The 19,399-nt window shown below is 45.9% G+C and overlaps 1 protein-coding gene across 4 annotated transcripts in view; it reads left to right on the plus strand.

Moving 5' to 3' along the window:
- The window catches only part of TBC1D2 (TBC1 domain family member 2), a 46,106-nt gene continuing 26,707 nt past the window's right edge, over positions 1–19,399 (plus strand). Inside the window, exons 1-5 of one of the 4 annotated variants that reach the window (XM_069977998.1) lie at positions 1–78; positions 234–370; positions 10,944–11,585; positions 12,717–12,849; positions 13,861–13,990. In XM_069977998.1, the coding sequence (XP_069834099.1) occupies positions 368–370; positions 10,944–11,585; positions 12,717–12,849; positions 13,861–13,990 (908 nt within the window). In that variant the 5' untranslated portion in view covers positions 1–78; positions 234–367. Of the gene's footprint in view, positions 79–233; positions 371–6,646; positions 7,528–9,306; positions 9,376–10,943; positions 11,586–12,716; positions 12,850–13,860; positions 13,991–19,399 lie in introns of those variants that run through there. The other 3 variants (XM_069977999.1, XM_069977997.1, XM_069978000.1) reach the window with 3 other exon arrangements.

Raw genomic sequence — 19,399 nt, forward strand, 5'->3', positions numbered from 1 at the left:
TAGGTACTGGAAGTCCTTCACTTTCTTATTGCACTGGCCCAACGCGTTTCCTGAACCATTATCCTCCAGGACCGTAGGGTAAGCTCACTTTTTTCTTTGGGACTTTTTCTTTCAATCCATCTGCACGGCTCTGGTGATGGCCGCACTCTGATTAGCGCACCTTGGCCTTCTTATATATCTCACGTAAGCCCGCCTTGCGTTTGACAGACTACTCTCCTGTCCAATTGAAACAGATCCTACACGTAGTTCCTGTTAGGAGATATATTAGTCCGGAGCGATCCTTACGTGATCTTGTTGGTTTACCTCTGTTGCCTGGATACCTGAGACGCAGCCGCGTCCCAAGCCTCGCTTTGGATTCCGTATCTAAATGGTAAGAGTTTTCAGGTTGTGGACTTTACAGTTTTCTCTTATCTGTTCATATGAGCAGTTGAATGTCTTTTTACACTTGTAGCTTGTATTTATGGATTAATTTATTCACCGAAAACACATGTATGATACATAGTCATTGAGGCCGTGCGGTCGTACTGAGTTCATTCTGAAAATCCAGCGTGCCTCACATTGTAATAACCGCTTTTCATAGTCTCCTTTCAATACATGTCTTTTCACTACTTCCAACACCTGGCACTTGAGCACTTTGCAGTTTCCGCCGTGTTTTTCCATGAAGTGGATTGCTACAGGAGTTGTGCGCTTGTTTTTTATGTCCCCTATGTGTTCACTTAACCGCTTTTTAAGCGGTCTAAACGTTTTTCCCACATAATTTTGTGGGCAGGGACACGTCAGCATGCAGTGTCGGACTGGGCCACCGGGGGACCGGGGATTTCCCCGGTGGGCCCCGAGCAGGAGTAGGCCCCGCCCCCCAGTCAAAGGACACAGGGCTGGAGACCACATCAATGTGGTCTCCACCCAGTAAGCCCAGCGGGGCCCCCCGTGCTCCTGGGGGGCCCACTCAGCCGCCGACTGCCGCCCCTCACCCTTTTAACTGGAAGCGATCGCTTCCAGTTAAATGTGGCAGTCTTCCGATTGACAGCGCAAGAAGCCATAGGCTTCCCGCGCTGTCAATCACTCTTGGGACCGCAAGCAAGAAGCTGCTTGCGGTCCCAAGAGTGATTGACAGCGCGGGAAGCCTAAGGCTTCTTGCGCTGTCAATCGGAAGCGTACCTCCGCCACCCCTGACAGATACGCAGCTCCTGGTCCCCCGCAGCTCCGTCACCACTGAGCTCTGTGTGCGATGCGGCAGCTGGGACTTCCGGTACACGCAGCGCATACCGGAAGTCCCAGCCACTGCGGCGCGCACAGAGCTCAGTGGTGACGGAGCTGCCCGGGACCAGGAGCTTCTCGTCTGTCGGGGAAGAGAGAAGAAGAGGCCCGCGACCGACGGGGGAGCGTGGTGACAGGTGAGTTGGGTTTTGTTTTTTTTTATCATAGGGGGACATCACTGGGGGCTATAGGGGGGGGGGGGGGGATGGACATCACTGGGGGCTATAGGGGGGGGGGGGATGGACATCACTGGGGGCTATAGGGGGGGGGATGGACATCACTGGGGGCTATAGGGGGGGGGATGGACATCACTGGGGGCTATAGGGGGGGGATGGACATCACTGGGGGCGATAGGGGGGGGATGGACATCACTGGGGGCTATAGGGGGGGGGATGGACATCACTGGGGGCTATAGGGGGGGATGGACATCACTGGGGGCTATAGGGGGGGGGATGGACATCACTGGGGGCTATAGGGGGGGATGGACATCACTGGGGGCTATAGGGGGGGATGGACATCACTGGGGGCTATAGGGGGGGGGATGGACATCACTGGGGGCTATAGGGGGGGGATGGACATCACTGGGGGCTATAGGGGGGGGGGATGGACATCACTGGGGGCTATAGGGGGGGATGGACATCACTGGGGGCTATAGGGGGGGGGGTGGACATCACTGGGGGCTATGGGGGGGGGTGGACATCACTGGGGGCTATAGGGGGGGATGGACATCACTGGGGGCTATAGGGGGGGGATGGACATCACTGGGGGCTATAGGGGGGGGGATGGACATCACTGGGGGCTATAGGGGGGGATGGACATCACTGGGGGCTATGGGGGGGGATGGACATCACTGGGGGCTATAGGGGGGGTGGACATCACTGGGGGCTATGGGGGGGGGATGGACATCACTGGGGGCTATAGGGGGGGGTGGACATCACTGGGGGCTATAGGGGGGGATGGACATCACTGGGGGCTATGGAGGGGGGATGGACATCACTGGGGGCTATAGGAGGGGATGGACATCACTGGGGGCTATAGGGGGGGATGGACATCACTGGGGGCTATAGGGGGGGATGGACATCACTGGGGGCTATAGGGGGATGGACAATATAAGGGGGGCTATAGGGGGAATGGCCAGCATGAGGGGGCTATAGGGGGGATGGACAATATAAGGGGGGCTATAGGGGGGAATGGCCAGCATGAGGGGGGCTATAGGGGGGATGGCCAGCATAAGGGGCACTACGGGGTTATGGACAGCATGAGCGGGGCTACGGGGTTATGGACAGCATGATGGTGCTACAGGGGTTATGGACAGCATGAGGGGGGCTACGGGGGGATGGACAGCATGAGGGGGCTATAGGGGGGTGGACAGCATGAGGGGGGCTACGGGGGGATGGACAGCATGAGGGGGCTATAGGGGGGTGGACAGCATGAGGGGGGCTACGGGGGGATGGACAGCATGAGGGGGCTATAGGGGGGTGGACAGCATGAGGGGGGCTACGGGGGGATGGACAGCATGGGGGGCTATAGGGGGGTGGACAGCATGAGGGGGGCTACGGGGGGATGGACAGCATGAGGGGGGCTACAGGGGGGATGGACAGCATGAGGGGGGCTAGGGGGTTATGGACAGCATGAGGGGGGCTACATGGGGGATGGACAGCACTGGGGGCTATAGGGGGGTGGACAACATAAGGGGGGCTATAGGGGGTGGAAAACATAAGAGGGCTATATGGGGGGGGAATGGACAACATAAGGGGGCTATAGGGGGATGGACAACATAAGGGGGCTATAGGGGGATAGACAAGATAAGGGGGCTATAGGGGGATGGACAACATAAGGGGGCTATAGGGGGATGGACAACATAAGGGGGCTATAGGGGGATGGACAACATGAGGGGGCTATAGGAGGATGGACAACATGAGGGGGCTATAGGAGGGAATGGACAACATGAGGAGGCTATATGGGGGGAATAGACAACTTGAGGGGGCTATCTATATTGAAGAAGGACAACATGGAGGGGCTATATATATGGGGATGGACAACATAAGGGGGTCTACCTATATGGGACATGGACAACACTGGGGGCCATCTATATGGAGGACTGAACAAAGGACCATCTATAAAGTGTCTACACAGAGGGGACCATATACTATAAGGGATATATATTTTATATATATATATATATATATACATACACACACATACATAGAGTCGGGGCTACCCACCAAATGAGGGTGTAAAGGGGCCAATTCAGATGTGCAGTTAGTATAGAGATGAGGATGGTGACAGAGTGAGGAGCCTAATATTGTTTGTCTGGCAGATTCTGTGGATTCGTGGCTCGGAGAAGTTCTCATAATGGCCCAGGACAGATGGAGAAGAACAAGAAGAAGAGGGAAGAACTCTGATTAGAGAAGACGTCCCCCTGTGAGTCACCTGATATAACTGCACTGTAATGTATATGGTGTATAGAGCCTGTGTAGAGCTGCGTCCACCTCTATATGACTGGATGAGGTGATAGTGATCTATGTACGGAGGATTATTCAGTAGCAGCGATGGTATTAGTCAGTATGTGGTGGTGTTAGTCAGTATGTGGTGGTGTTAGTCAGTATGTGGCGTTGTTAGTCAGTATATGGTGGTATTAGTCAGTAGATGGTGGTATTAGTCAGTATGTGGCGTTGTTAGTCAGTATATGGTGGTATTAGTCAGTAGATGGTGGTATTAGTCAGTATGTGGTGGTATTTGTCACTTGTAATCCGGTACTGTGTTTTATTGGTCTCAGTATACTGGATTTGGTCAGTAACAATATGGTAGTGATGGTTGTGGTGTGGTGTAATATTTCCCCCTTGTATTCTGGTATTATTGGTATACAGGATTTGGTCAGTAACAGTATGGCGGTAATATGTATGATGATAATAATTCCCCCTTGTATACTGGTATTATGGTAATATCACTCTCAGTATACAGGATTTGGTCAGTAACAGTATGGCGGTATGTGTGGGGATATTTGCTCTTTATATACTGGTGCTATTGGTAGCATACAGTAGTATACAGTGTTATCATGCAAAGAAAATTGTCTTATAGCCCAATTACACCGGCCAATTATCGGTAACAAGCGCTCCTAGGAAGCCCCATGTAAAAGTGCCAGAGATCAGCTGACAAGCGAGCAAATGGCCGATAGTCGGCTGATTTGATCTTTTGTGCGGCTGTAAAAATCGTTGTTGGCCGCACATCTCTATATAATCCTGCCCTGCTGATTAGCAATCGTTTGCAGCCCCATACTGCCCCATATCACGCCGTGTTACTGGACCCTTATTAATGTTACCATAGATAAGTATGGTGGCAGAAGGGTGGGCCCCAAGAATGATTTCCCCCGGTGGGCCCAAGGCACTCCAGTCCGACACTGTCAGCATGTATACTACTCCTGATGTTTCACAGTTTGCAAAGTCCCACATCATAAAGTTTTCTCCCGTGCTGCTACTCTCAAAGGATTTTCCAGGGGTGATGTATCTGCACATTGTGCATTTGCCACACGGATATGTTCCTGGAATCCCCCTACATTTTTTATTTCCATGTGTTGGGAGGTGACTGTGGACTAGCCGATCCTTCAGGTTACGTCCCCTCCGATATGTAATTTGCGGTCTATCCGGTAGGAACCCTGTGATGGTTTGGTCTAGTTTGAGGATAGGCCAATAGAGGGTCAGAACTTGTTTGACCTCTGCCGACTTTACATCATACGTGCCGATAATCCGTGACACTTGTTCTTCCTCATTACTTTTAGTTTTAGGTCTTAACAGTTCCGTGCGATTCCTTTTTATCGCCTTCCAATAGGCGCTTCTGAGAACTTTTTTGGGGTAGCCCCTTCTCTGGAGTCTATCCCGTAGTTCAGCAGCCTTTTGTTTGAATTAATTCAGGGTGGAACAATTTCGACGCAGTCTTAAATACTGGCCTATCGGTATGCCAGCTTTTAGTGCCCTTGGGTGACAGCTTTCCCATTTTAGTAGGGAATTAGTTGCTGTTTCCTTCCTATACACCGTCGTGTGCAATCTTCCATTCGTAGCAATCTGTATATCAAGGTCCAGAAACACCATCCTCTGTTTGCTAAAAGTTTTTGTAAACCTTAGACCTAAGTGATTGTTATTCAGGTCGTTCACAAAGGCATTGAAGTCTTCCTCCGAGGAGGACCATATCAGCAGCACATCATCTATAAATCTGGTCCACAATTGTATGTGCCTGGACCAGTGAGACATCTCCTCTCCGAAGACGACCTGGTCCTATATACACATAGGGAGTGCAGTATTATATTCAGAGGGTGCAGTATGGGGCAGTATTATGTTCAGAGGGTGCAGTATGTCGCAGTGTTATATTCAGAGGATGCAGCATGGGGCAGTATTATATCCAGAGGATGCAGTATGAAGCAGTATTATATTCAGAGGGTGCAGTATATGACGTTATATTCAGAGGGTGCAGTGTGGAGCAAAAAATATATTCAGAGGGTGCACTATGTGGCAGTATTATATTTAGAGGGTGCAGTATTAGGCAGTATTATATTCAGAGGGCACTGTGTGTAGTAGTAATATATACAGGAAGTGCAGTATTATATTGAGAGAGTGCAGTATGTGGCAGTCTTACATTCAGAAGTTGCAGTGTGAGGCAGTATTATATTGAGAGGGTGCAGTATGTGGCATTATTATATTCAGAGGGTGCAGTATATGATGTTATTATCATTCAGAGGGTGCAGTGTGGAGCAGTATTATATTCAGAAGGTGCAGTATGGGCCAGTATTATATTCAGAGGGTGCAGTATGAGGCAGTTTTATTTTCAGAGGGTGCAGTATGAGGCAGTATAATACTGAGGGGGCACTGTGAGTAGTGGTAGTATTATATAGAGGGAGTGCAGTATTATATTCAGAGGGTGCAGTATGTGGCAGTATTATATTCAGAGGTTGCAGTGTGAGGCCGTATTATATTCAGGAGGTGCAGTATGTGGCAGTATTATATTCAGGAGGTGCAGTATGTGGCAGTATTATATTCAGGAGGTGCAGTATGTGGCAGTATTATATTCAGGAGGTGCAGTATGTGGCAGTACTTTGTATATTTTGTTTCCAGTGGTGCTTTTTTTTCCTATACGAAACTTTTTTCATTTAGTATCAGTATATTTTTACTATGTCTTGTAATATGGATAGTATGTAACTCTATATCCAGCTCTTTATACTGCTTGACCTTTCTAGTGTAAAAGCCTCCACCGCCACCTGTCGCATAACAGTATAAAATTAGAAAAGTTATGGGTGACGTAATAAAGATAAGAGCAGCTCACTGCCGCCATCCAGAATGAGCCTGGCTTTTAATGGGTTAACTATAACCTCAGGTTGTTATGGTTGCATGTCAGCTAACATTGAGCAACAGCCAAGCGAACATTTCAGAGAAATCCTCAAGTCTATATCACATCCTTAGGGCAGTGGCTGCTGACTCACTGCCGGCTTTCACAACATCACAGGTCAGCAGGAATGGGCATGAAAGAAGATATCCTCCCCTGACACCAGCAGTCTACTCTGACACCAGCACTCTCCCCTGACACCAGCAGTCTACTCTGACACCAGCAGTCTACTCTGACACTAGCAGTGTCCCCTGACACCACCAGACTCCCCTGACACCAGCAGTCTACTCTGGCACCAGCAGTCTACTCTGACACCAGCACTCTCCCCTGACACCAGCAGTCTACTCTGACACCAGCAGTCTACTCTGACACTAGCAGTGTCCCCTGACACCAGCAGACTCCCCTGACACCAGCAGTCTCCCCTGACACCAGCAGTCTACTATGACACTAGCAGTGTCCCCTGACACCAGCCGTCTACTCTGACACCAGCAGTCTACTCTGACACTAGCAGTGTCCCCTGACACCAGCAGTCTACTCTGACACTAGCAGTCTCCCCTGACACCAGAACTCTCCCCTTACACCAGCACTCTCCTCTGAGACTAGCAAGCTCCCCTTTCACCAGCAGTCTCCCCTGACACTACCACTCTCCCCTTTCACCAGCAGTCTCCCCTGACACTAGCGCTCTCTTCCTTATGGAGATGTGTGTGAATGTTCTTGAAACATGCAGCCCTGAAGGATTGGCAATCTAGGACAAGCGTCATGCCTAGGAGACTGGAGAGTTCCTTTAAACTCCAGAGGAATTCTAGAAGGTGAATGTGATCTGTAGGAGCCTGTCCAGGTGATTCACAGCCCAGAGCAGGAAGTCTGCAGACACTGGGCTGGTGCTCCAGGAGCCAGGTACACTTCTATCTCATTGTTCTTGTTCTGTTTGGCTATATCTTACTATATACCTGTGTGCTGGGGGTGCTGATAGTAACCTGACAGTGGCTACTGGCTACCAGACGTTTATTTTACTTGGGTTCCTTGGCTTCAAGATCTCAGAAAACACTGTTCTAGGCTATATACTTGTATCTCTCTAAGCCCTGTAGGCGGAGTGACATATACCAGACAGGTAGCTACCTGTATACGTTATGCAGCTATGCATTCTCTCTCACAGTTTATATGTTATCTTCTTACTTATGGTGCGTTTACACGAAACGTACGATTAACGATGTCGGAGTAACGATTTTCTTTTTCATAACGATCAGCGTTTAGACGGTACGATACATCGTACCGAAAAATTGTTTTGCGATCGCGCGCCCGCAGCCCGGCCCCCCGCTCATCCGCAGCCCCCTGCGCCGGCTCGATGGCCACCCCCGCCACTCTGATCGCCGCCGCTCTGATCGCCACCCGCTGGGGGCTGCGGTAGAGCGGGGGGCTGGGCTGTGGGCGGCCGCATCGCGCGACGACTGTTTACACAGAACAATCGGCGAATTTTTTGCGAACGACGAACAACGATTTGATGACATGTTGAAAAATCAAAACGAACAATGTCTCGTTCGTCGTTTGATCGTTCGCTGCGTTTACAAGTACGATTATCGTTCGAATTCGATCGTTATTGCGCAAATTCGCACGATAATCGTTACGTGTAAACGCACCATTAGACAAGATGTTCATTGCCACCATGTTCGTACTGGTTGGATAGGCAGCAGGTTTTCCACTGAAGTTTTGCATGCAATAGCAGCATTGGGGATGAGATTTGTAGGAAACTCATGTATATATTGCTGTAGTGGGGACATAAATTTCTACTTGGAAATTGTCCCCACTGACCTCAATGCAGATTTTAAAGAATTCATTTTATTTTTACAACATCCGCACAATCTGCACCTAATGGTGCGTTTACACGTAACGATAATTGGCCCGTTCGTCCGATTAACAATGTCGTAATGAGTAACAATTTTTTTTTCATAACGAGCAGCGTTTAGACGGTACGATATATCGTACAGAAAATTTGTTTTGCGATCGTTTTGCGAACGCTTAAGCCTATCTCAAACATTGGTTAAATCGGCGAACGACTGTTCACACGGAACGATTTGGGAATTTTTTGCGAACGACGATTTGATAACATGTTGAAAGATCAAAATGAGCGATGTATTGTTCGTCGTTTGATCGTTCGCTGCATTTACATGTACGATTATCGTTCGAATTAGATCGTTATAGCGCAAATTTGTACGATAATCCTTATGTGTAAACACACCATTAATCTTCACAATTTGCTGTGGTTGTTATGCTGCTTTTTGGAAAATGTGCAGTTTTGTATCCTGTGTGAACATGCCCTTAGCTGAAATGATTTTGTAATTATACCTGCTCGTGACCTAGAGAACACACATCAGGCTGGATTCATACAATGCTTGTTTTTTTGTTAGGTTGTTTGTTCTGTGTTTGAAATTTGGGGAAAAATGGTGGACAGGAAAAACAGTGTTCCAAAAAGTATTTTACCTGTACACGCTTTACAGTCTGTGGCTGCCTCACCATTCTTTACAGAGTACTTATCATTTGGGCGAACTTCTAACATGTCAGAGATTTGTATCTCATAGACTTCTATTGGGGAGTCTGTTCCGTAACATTGTCCGAGTTATGACATGTCCTATTTTTTCACAGATTGTTGATCCGTGAAAAAACGTAACGTGTGAGTAGCCCAACAGAAAGCAATGGGCTATAAAATTGTCCATGATCAAAGACATCAAAGACAAATACAACCTTATGGTGGGTTCATACTGAGGAATTCTCGCGGATAATGTCCGGAATTCCACTGTCTTTCTGCTCGCACGGCCACGCGCCTTTCCGTCGGCTCCATAGACACCATTCTATGGGCCGGCGTATTCCGCTATCCGCCAAAAGAAGTGGCATGTTCCTTTTAGATGGATAGATTTCTCATCCGGGGGGAGGGAGGGGGGCAGCCGGTTTGCAGTGCCTTTACAGGGCACGACAAATCAGGCAGATGGGCTGCATGAACAATCCTTGTATTGCTCAAGTATCCCTGGAAACTGCATAGCACAGATATGTATATAGGGTATACTGTACATATAGGATATGTGTATATCTGTGCTGTCAGTTTCCAGATCACAAGCAGTCTATACTTACCATCTGCGGCTGCTTGTGATCCGGTATCTGGCTTTCTGGTCCTTGCAGCAGCTGTATCTTCAGGCCCTGTCTCCTCTGGCTATCAATCATTCTGGAGAAGGCTGTGGCCTGAGGTTCCAGCAGTGATCCGAGAAGCAGAAACCAGATCACAAGCAGCATGGCTAATAAGTATAGACTTCCATGGAGAGTTAGACTATGTTCACACTACGTAAAAAAACGCGGCCGTATTTCATAACAACGGCCGTTATTTTACAAATAACGGCCGTTGTTATGAAATACGGCCGCTTTTTTTACGTAGTGTGAACCCAGCCTGGAACTGCAAGGTCAAAACAAGAACTTTTTGGTAGGTTTTACAGACACAATAATAAAGCACACAAAGAAAGGAACATTAGGGGAGATTTATCAAACATGGTGTAAAGTGAAACTGGCTCAGTTGCCCCGAGCAACCAATCAGATTCCACCTTTCATTTTCCAAAGAGTCTGTGAGGAATGAAAAGTGGAATCTGATTGGTTGCTAGGGTCAACTGAGCCAGCTTCACTTTACACCATGTTTGATAAATCTTCCCCATTGTATCTACTGTTGAACATGGATGAGTTTTGAATCTTTGCATGGTGCAATGAAATCTAACTATCAAGGCGTTCTGAAGTGTAATGTGCTGCCCAGTGTCAGAAAGCTTGGTCACAGGCCATGGTTCCTCCAAAAGGATAATTACCCCAAACACACAGTAAAAATCATCCAAAAATGGCTCAAAGCAAAGTATTGACCTATTTTACCCGGGTTGTCCAGCAAAAATATTTTTCTTTCAAATCAACTGGTTTCAGAAAGTTATAAAGATTTGAATTTTCTTCTATTTAAGGCCATGTTCACACAACGTATGACACCAGCATTTCTGTTACCCGGGCCTTGTCACAGAATGGCCGGTACTGCAGTACCGGCTGGATGAACTTCATTTCTATTAAATTGGGATGCAGATGCATCGGTGTGCGCCCGCATCCCAATTCACCATAGAACACAATGGGAAGTGCAGCTGGAGCCGCACTCTCCATTGTGTGAACTGACAGTTTTGTGTGGCCGCTATTCAATGTTGTTTTAGTCATTATATTTTCCGCTGTAAACATTTAATTAAGTAACAGTACCATATAAATACTCACAGAGGAGCATTCAGTTATTGATATGTGCTTTATTTCAGGACGGTTTTTTAAAGATGAACAAAACAGAAGAAATTGACAAAGTAGGTAATGCCCATGAGGAAAATCTTCCACAAACTAGAGCTCCAGAGAAACCTTTGAACAATGAGTCAATTGCAGAGACTCATATACATTGTGAAGAACATACCTTAGGGGCTACCAATGATGGTTCTTCCCTTACCATAGGGGCTACCAGTGATGGTTCTTCCCTTACCATAGGGGCTACCAATGATGGTTCTTCCCTTACCATAGGGGCTACCAGTGATGGTTCTTCCCTTACCATAGGGGCTACCAGTGATGGTTCTTCCCTCACCATAGAAGCTACCAATGATGGTTCTTCCTTTACCACGGGTGGTACTGTTGATGTTCCTTTCCTTGCTCCAAGTAAACAAGGTAAAGAAGAAAAGCCAAAAAGGCTCTGTGGATATTTGCATAAGCTAGGATTGAAAGGGCCCCTGAAAGCATGGAAATACCGCTTCTTCTGTTACGATGACAAGAAATGTCATTTACTTTACTATCGAATGGCTTCAGATGTCTGTGCACTCGGGACAATAGATGTGCATGCAGCTACTTTTCATTTCAGCATGGAAGCTGAAGAGGGAATATTTGAAATTAAAACGCCAACAAAACCATATATACTAAAGGTACGTAACCATACGTAATCATTTCTCCAAATTTTACTGAAGTTAAAACACAAATTGACCAGAAGTAAAATAGACCAGTAACTTGGGAAATGTGGCTTCAGGGCTCTTTGCACACTACATTTTTGTTTCCGTTGGGCGCATATATCTTAAGAGCGCAGAGACCCTTGTGATGGATCTGTTTAATGGATACATAACTTTCTAATATAAAGTGTATGTCCAAAATGTTTTGATAGCTTCCATTCTTTTGCATTTTATTCTCCTGGATAGGAAAACACAGACTTCTGTGCTATTCTGTCCAGAAAAAAACTGCATGTGTCTCCTTCAGTCTGAAGTATAGGAGGAGGGATTGTGCTGGATGGCATTTTTGCTGCCTGTTTAACCCCTTCACGTAAGCCATGCGGCTATACACGTTCATACTGCCGATGTCCCTTGCACTAGGAATGTGTATAAACATTCCTGCTGTGAAGGAGTTTTAAAGGGAACCAATCAGCCCAACTGGGCTAATATGGTTCCCTGAAGCACAGTGTACAGCTCCTGAGCAGCACGCACCGGCCGCACCTGCAGCAGAAGCTGTTGTATACCGAAGAAAGAGGTTTTATTACCGGGGCTCCCTGTCCGTGTTTAGTCACCGCTCTCTGCCTGTCAGTAACAGGCCTCTCTCCCTGTAAATCATCCCCTCAGAGTGTGCTGACAGGCAGAGAGCAGTGACTAGACAAGGGCGGGGAGCCGCCCAGATGACTACCTCCCCACCTCTGCCCGCCTGCAATAGCATAGCATTGATCAGTATATGCAATCTAATAATTGCATATATAAGTCCCCTAGGGGGACTAATAAAGTGTAAAAGAAAAAAAAGCAATCAAATTTTTTTTACACCAATATGATACCAATAAAAAATAGGCCCCAACCAGCCCAGTTGGTAAAAAAAAAAAAAAAAAAAGAACTATGGCTCTTAATAGGCGAGGATGTCCTTTAAAAAAAAAAGGACATCCACTCACACTATCCACTCACTTTCGTATGCATTTTTATTTCATATGATTTAATGTTACCCAGCAGACCCGTGGTTTACAAACAGTCAGCGGACTGTGCAAAATTGAGGTCCTTGACTCTATTCTCAATTGTATTTTCACCAAGGCGATCAACAACCATGCCAAAATGTACTGGTTACAGCAGCTGCAGCAAAAGAGGTGGGAATACTGTAACAATGCATCAAAAATCCATACTGGAATGATGTCTTCACATGTTCCTGATAGTAAAGACAATGCAGGTATGTATAAGCGCTCACCCTAATGTTTTTTGGATTACACTTTTGCATAATGTTGCATAATGCATTGCCTGTCTTCAAACATTAAAAGCTATATAAAATAATTTATGTATCAATAACTGTAAAATTACAGACAAACAAAGAAAACGTCATTTGTATTTTAATAATTATTGTCTTTAAGGGTACGTTCACACTGACCGACTAGCAGTGGAAATCTTGCTGCGAGTTTTGCAGCGAGATCCGCTACGAGCTAAGGTCCTGGCAGGTCCTGTGCATACATACTCGCAGCTTCCTGCTCTGACGCCCAGCCAATTATTGTGTTGCCCAGCCGCAGCCACTGCTGGGCGGGAGAGCAGGAAGACGGGACCCTGTGCAGGAGACAGGTAATATATACGGAGAGCGGGAGTCGAGTGAGAGCCTATGAAGGGGTTAAGGGGGCGGCTGCATTACATACTTGTAGTGGTCTTTCAGACCTCTGCGAGTATGTATGCACAGGACCTGCCAGGACCTTAGCTCGTAGCGGATCTTGCTGCAAAACTCGCAGCGGAGATCTCGGTCAGTGTGAACGTATCCTTAAGGGGTTGTTCAGCACAGAAATTTTTTTCAAACCCACTGGTGCCAGAAAGTGCTAAAGATTTGTAATTTATTTCTTTAAAAAAAAATCTCCAATATTTCAGTACTTATCAGCTGCTGTATGTCCTGCAGGAAGCAGTAAATTCTTTTCAGTCTGGAGAGCAGAAAAGGTTTTTATGGAGATTTGCTACTGCTCTGGACAGTTCCAGACATGGACAGAGGTGGCAGCAGAGAGCACTGTGTCAGACTGGAAAGAATAGGACACTTTCTGCAGGACATACAGCAGCTGATCCTGCAGTACTGAAAGGCTGGATATTTTTTTTAATGGAAGTTATTTGGAAATCTCTGGCACCAGTTGCTTTAAAATATTTTTTTTTTAGGTGAACAACACCTGTAATTGTACCGAAATCAATGTTTTACTCATCTTTTTTTTGTGAGTAGATGGAGACTTTTTACCTCCTGTGAAAACACCGACTGAAGTAGTGGGGTTAACTGTGGCCTCAATGCCAGCTCCCCAGGAATCAACATCCCTTCAAAATATCTCCCTTAAGCACCCGTGGAAAGAAATACAGTAAGTGGAATCCATTACTGCTCTTTAGGGGCATTAAAGGGGTATTCCCATATCAACTAATATAGTTGTAATTTTGATCATGCAGCAGGATACCCTCTCAAAGCTCTGCAGGTCGCAGCCCGATGCTAAAGTGAATGGTGTGCGGAACTGAGGAAAGCACCATAGACTTGCATTATAAGTGTATGACAATGCAAGTCTATGGCCCCGTTCACACAGAGCAAGAGGGGCGGAATGCTTTTAGCCTCCGCCGCATCGCTCAGCTTCTCTCAGCACTGAAGAATGAACATGAACAAGAGATGCAGCACGTGCGCCTCCTATATAGTGTCATTATGACACAGAGGCTAGCGCCGCGTAATTCCACCCCTCTTGCTCTGTGTGAACGGGGCCTAAGGCGCTTCTGGCAGTTCTGTACTCTGTACTGTTCTAAATTTAGGAGAGGACAATTAACCTGGCAGGGTTTTGAAAGGATATCCTTCCATGCGATCAAAATGATAGGTACCCTTTAAACTTAAAGGGACAGTGTCACATTTTTGGAAATTTTTTTATGAAAAGTAATAAGATCAAATAAGTGTGTTGGATTTTTTTTTTTTTTTTTTTTTAACTTAGTGTTGGATTATTTTTTAAAAAAAATTTACTCCTGCACAGGAGGCTGCCATGTTTATAGTGTCTGTGTGTGACGTCATTTCACGGCACACACACAGACGCTATACGGCACCTCCACATCATTAGAGTGAACCGACGGAGTCTGTCTGGTTCACTTACATTGAGGTTCCGTCGCTGTGTACTGCGCATGCGCATAGACATGCGCAGTACACAGCTGAAGTACATGGGGTGGGTGGCGGCGCCATTTTCTTGAAGTCTCGGCACGGGAACCAGGGAGGAGAGAGAGACAGGAGAACTGTGTGTGCAGCGCTCTCTCTCCACCCCCCCACCCCCCACTCCCGCCGGAGTGGGAGAAACTGAATAAACTTTTGCTTTGGGTGCTGGGACACTGCTATCACCCAGTACTTTTTTAAATACATTCATTTAGCAAACTTTGCTCCTTTCCTTCCCATTGTTGACAGCCTGTTGTCTAAGTCGGACTGATGTAGATAGTTATAGATATGTAGATGTCTAGAGATGTAGTGTATGTATACTATAGCTAGATATTAGAGAAGAGCGAATACTATTCGATCGAACAGGTATTCGATCGAATAGTACGCTATTCAAGGTATTCCCCTGGCGCCTGACATGCAGGTAGGGACAGTCCCTAGGAGTAGGCAGGGCTTAAAAAAACCCTCTAACTGTGATTGGCTGGCTAAACCATGTGACCTCCTGAATAAAAGAATAGTGATTTCAGATTTGTGTCACTTGCTGGTTGGAACTAGAGAGGGACAGTCTGTAACGCAGGGAGAGGAAGGTTTTAGGTGAAGTTAGGTAGGAAGGGACCCTCAAAAACCCTTGTTAGGGCTGAAACTATATAAAAACAGACATTTACAAGCTGTTGTGACACAGGCAGTGTGTCTACATTGTATAAGCTGTTGTGAGACAGGCAGTGTATATACACACACTGTAGAACCAGTTTGCACTGTGATCTTTCATTTATATTAGTATTTTTGGGAAGATGGGCTTTTTTGATTGCATTTTATTCAATTATTTTCAGGGATGTCAGTTTTTGCATTTGCTGTTCACTGCGTGGGATCAATAACGTTAACATAACTATTTTAATAGTTCAGATGGTTACGCACAAGGTAATGCAAAATACTGTATATAATTATATTTTAGATTTTTTTTTTATTTGGAAAATCAGAAATGTTGATTAGAATTTTTTCAATGGAGCAGTTTTTAATGTTTTAAACCTTATTTTACTTTTTTGCTACTTTTAAAGGGAAACTATTAGCAGGTTACAAATCTAACAAATCTTTCCTGCTGATATGTCCCTTTTGTGCACGGGGCACTGAGGATGAAGGCAAGTTTCTTACCTTCATCATCGGCTTCCCTGTAGTTGATGGTTATTGCCTTAGGCAAAAACGTTGGTTTGGAGCACTGGGGACAGGACTACCACCTCCAGTGCAACGATCTGGCCACCCACCCAGGGCCGATTCTGGGGTCTCTGCCGCCTGAGGCAAACCTCAGGCGGCCACCCCGAGTGATGGCCGGTCTTGGTTACCTGAGAGTATATAAGTGTCTGAAATTATTCAGTGTCACCTGTTCTGCCAGACAGAGTACGTAGACCTTCATACGGTTGCTATGCTCTATCCGGGTCAGTTCCCCTGTTTTAGGATACCGCCCTGCACTATTTCTAGAGATTCCCAGTGTGGGCTGGGCTGATCTCTGACTTGTCCTCTTTTTTGGGTCTTACACTCTATGGTGTATATAGTGATACTGTTAGAAGTGAAAGTCTCTGGGTTCTCCATAAACATGTTTCTTCACTCTCCTAACTCAACTTGACTAGACTGTAAGGGACAAACTAACTACTTTTTCAGGGGCTGTATGTGTGTGTGTGGAGAACAGGGATAGGTAAGAGAAGAGAAAGCATCTCCCATTGGTCAGTACAGACCAGATGGTACATAAACAACAACCCTTTCAAAGCTACAGCTGTGTAACACGTAACATAATACTGGCACCTAGTGGTGAAAGAATGCACCTTCATCATCACTGAAGGGATAACTTTGCGACAGGTGCCATATAAGGAACACCCATGGTAGGACACCACAATAGCAGGCGCCACTGACCATGTTTAGGGTGGATTCAGCTCTAGAGCCTGCTTCATACTCACCTGATGAACAGGAGTTGAGTACAATCACAACATCATGGGACAAAGAATTCCACAGTCTCACTGCTCTTACAGTAAAGAATTCCCATCTGTAATGATTGTGAAACCTCCATTTCTTTAGACAGGGAGGGTGCCTTTTTGCCAGATTTATTTATTAATCTTGTGTGGCATGTAATGCAATATATTTTTAGTTATGATGCAATATATGAAACTATATAATTGTGTAATCGGGGAAGTATTATTGTATGCCTAGAAATATGTATAAACCAGAGGTTCAGTATTCCACAAAAGTACAAAAATAGATCAGTGGAAAATCAGACTGCAATATTTCAAATACTTGGAAATCTGGAGAAATGTAGACACAAATGAAAGAAAACACGGCTAACATTGGTATACCAAAATAAATTATGCAAATAAAAACACTTTAATGAAAAGTTCTACCGACTAAGACTGAAAAACAACCCTAACTTCCACCAAAGCAAGCAACCCCCTATTTTCCGTAGATGGCTGAGTGGGGGATTAAATTGTCTGGAAACCATGGTTAACACAACCAGCAAGCGCCCATACACCTTCAATGAACTCAGGCAGCAACTTGATGTGGTAGGCCCCCATCCCTTTCACTACCTTCAAGCCTACAGCTATATCAACAAAATCTTACAGAATTTCTCTGACAAAGACTAGTCAGACCCCTTCTTAAACCTGAACAGCACCACACAGTTGGAAGACAAGCAGATTACCAATTACCAACGGTGGCTGACCTCTAAATACTCCTACGAAAGTGTACAGTTGGGCATTTCATACTGGGCTTTGGTGGTACCCAACGTTACAGTGGACAACATCATAAAAGCTGTCCAAACTGCAAACAAATACCTCCCTTAATAATAATAATCCTTTTATTTGTATAGCGCACACAGATTCCGCAGCACTTTACATAGTTTTTGCCAATTATTGCTCCCTGTCCCCATTAGGGCTCACAATCTAAATTCACCTAACTGTATGTTTTGGGTGTGGGAGGAAAACACACACAAACACAGAGAGAACATACAAACTCTTTGCAGATGTTGCCCTTGGTGTCAGAGCAGGAAGCTGAAAGACCGCTGCGAGTATGTATGCACAGGACCTGCCAGGACCTTAGCTCTTAGAGAATCTCGCTGCAAAACTCGCAGCAAGATTTCCACTGCTAGTCGGTCAGTGTGAACGTACCCTTAAAGACAATAATTATTAAAATACAAATGACGTTTTCTTTGTTTGTCTGTAATTTTACAGATATTGATACATAAATTATTTTATATAGCTTTTAATGTTTGAAGACAGGCAATGCATTATGCAACATTATGCAAAAGTGTAATCCAAAAAACATTAGGGTGAGTGCTTATACGTACCTGCATTGTCTTTACTATCAGGAACATGTGAAGACATCATTCCAGTATGGATTTTTGATGCATTGTTACAGTATTCCCATCTCTTTTGCTGCAGCTGCTGTAACCAGTACATTTTGGCATGGTTGTTGATCGCCTTGGTGAAAATACAATTGAGAATAGAGTCAAGAACCTCAATTTTGCACAGTCCACTGACTGTTTGTAAACCACGGGTCTGCTGGGGCCGGGGGGATCGCGGTGGCAATGATACAGGAAGGAGGGGGCCGGGGGGATCGCGGTGCCAATGATACAGGAAGGAGGGGGCCGGGGGGATCGCAATGATATAGGAGAAGGGGGCCGGGTGATCAGCACCCTGCTAACTGTACAGCAGGTTACTGTGAGGGGTCCCTGCAGGGTGCTGTTGTGTGACATCTGCTGCTGAGACGGAGAGCGGACGCCGGCCGGGTATAGTGACGTCAACGGACCGGAAGGACAGAGGATCCGCTAGTCGCAACTTGGAATATCACGTGACCGGACCGGAGATCTCCTTGGGGGGCCAAAAAAGGACAGGTAAGTATATTAGGAAAGGGTTAACGTTGGTTAACCCTTTCCATTAGCAATTTATTGATTTTTTCCTGGAATACCCCTTTAAATTGAAGCATATGTTTCGGTCTAGCGAGAATAGCGTACTATTCACTCATCACGAAATGAAGTATTTTACCCTCTTAATTTTTTTTCTGTAATTCTTAGAGCCAAATTTTCTTCACTAAGTTGTTCGATGTATCCAGTTTCCTCTTCTGGATGGTAATTCCAGCTTCCCCTCGCCTGTGTAGATATAAAAATTAACCCGAACATCTCCCCTTGACTTTTATGGAGTTCGAGTCGAACTTCGAACATGAACTTCACTTCTGTTCGAGGTTCAACTCGAACATTTTACTGTTCGCTCATCACTACCTAAATGTTCCGCTGAAGTCCTGTGATATCAGTGACTGTTTAGCCCCAGTAACTGATTGGTTGAGCAGGCAATCAATCACCAGGGTATGTGATGTTGCATCCCGAAGTGCTGCAGGTGGCCGACAGCTGTCAAGAAGACCCCGGAGCGGCGATACAGGGAAAAGGGACAGGTAAAAATACTTTTGTTTATTACTTTCCTGCCTCCCCTGCTTCCTCCCTTTTTTCAATTTCAAGGGGCTTCTCCTTTAAATGGATAAGGACCAGGGTGATCTCCATGCATTTGAATTTTAAAATTCAAACAACAGTATACACATGTAGTTGTTATAGTTAGAGAGCCAAATA

Source organism: Dendropsophus ebraccatus, chromosome 7 (genome assembly GCF_027789765.1).
Source record: "Dendropsophus ebraccatus isolate aDenEbr1 chromosome 7, aDenEbr1.pat, whole genome shotgun sequence".
In the NCBI taxonomy this organism is placed as follows: Eukaryota; Metazoa; Chordata; class Amphibia; order Anura; family Hylidae; genus Dendropsophus; species Dendropsophus ebraccatus.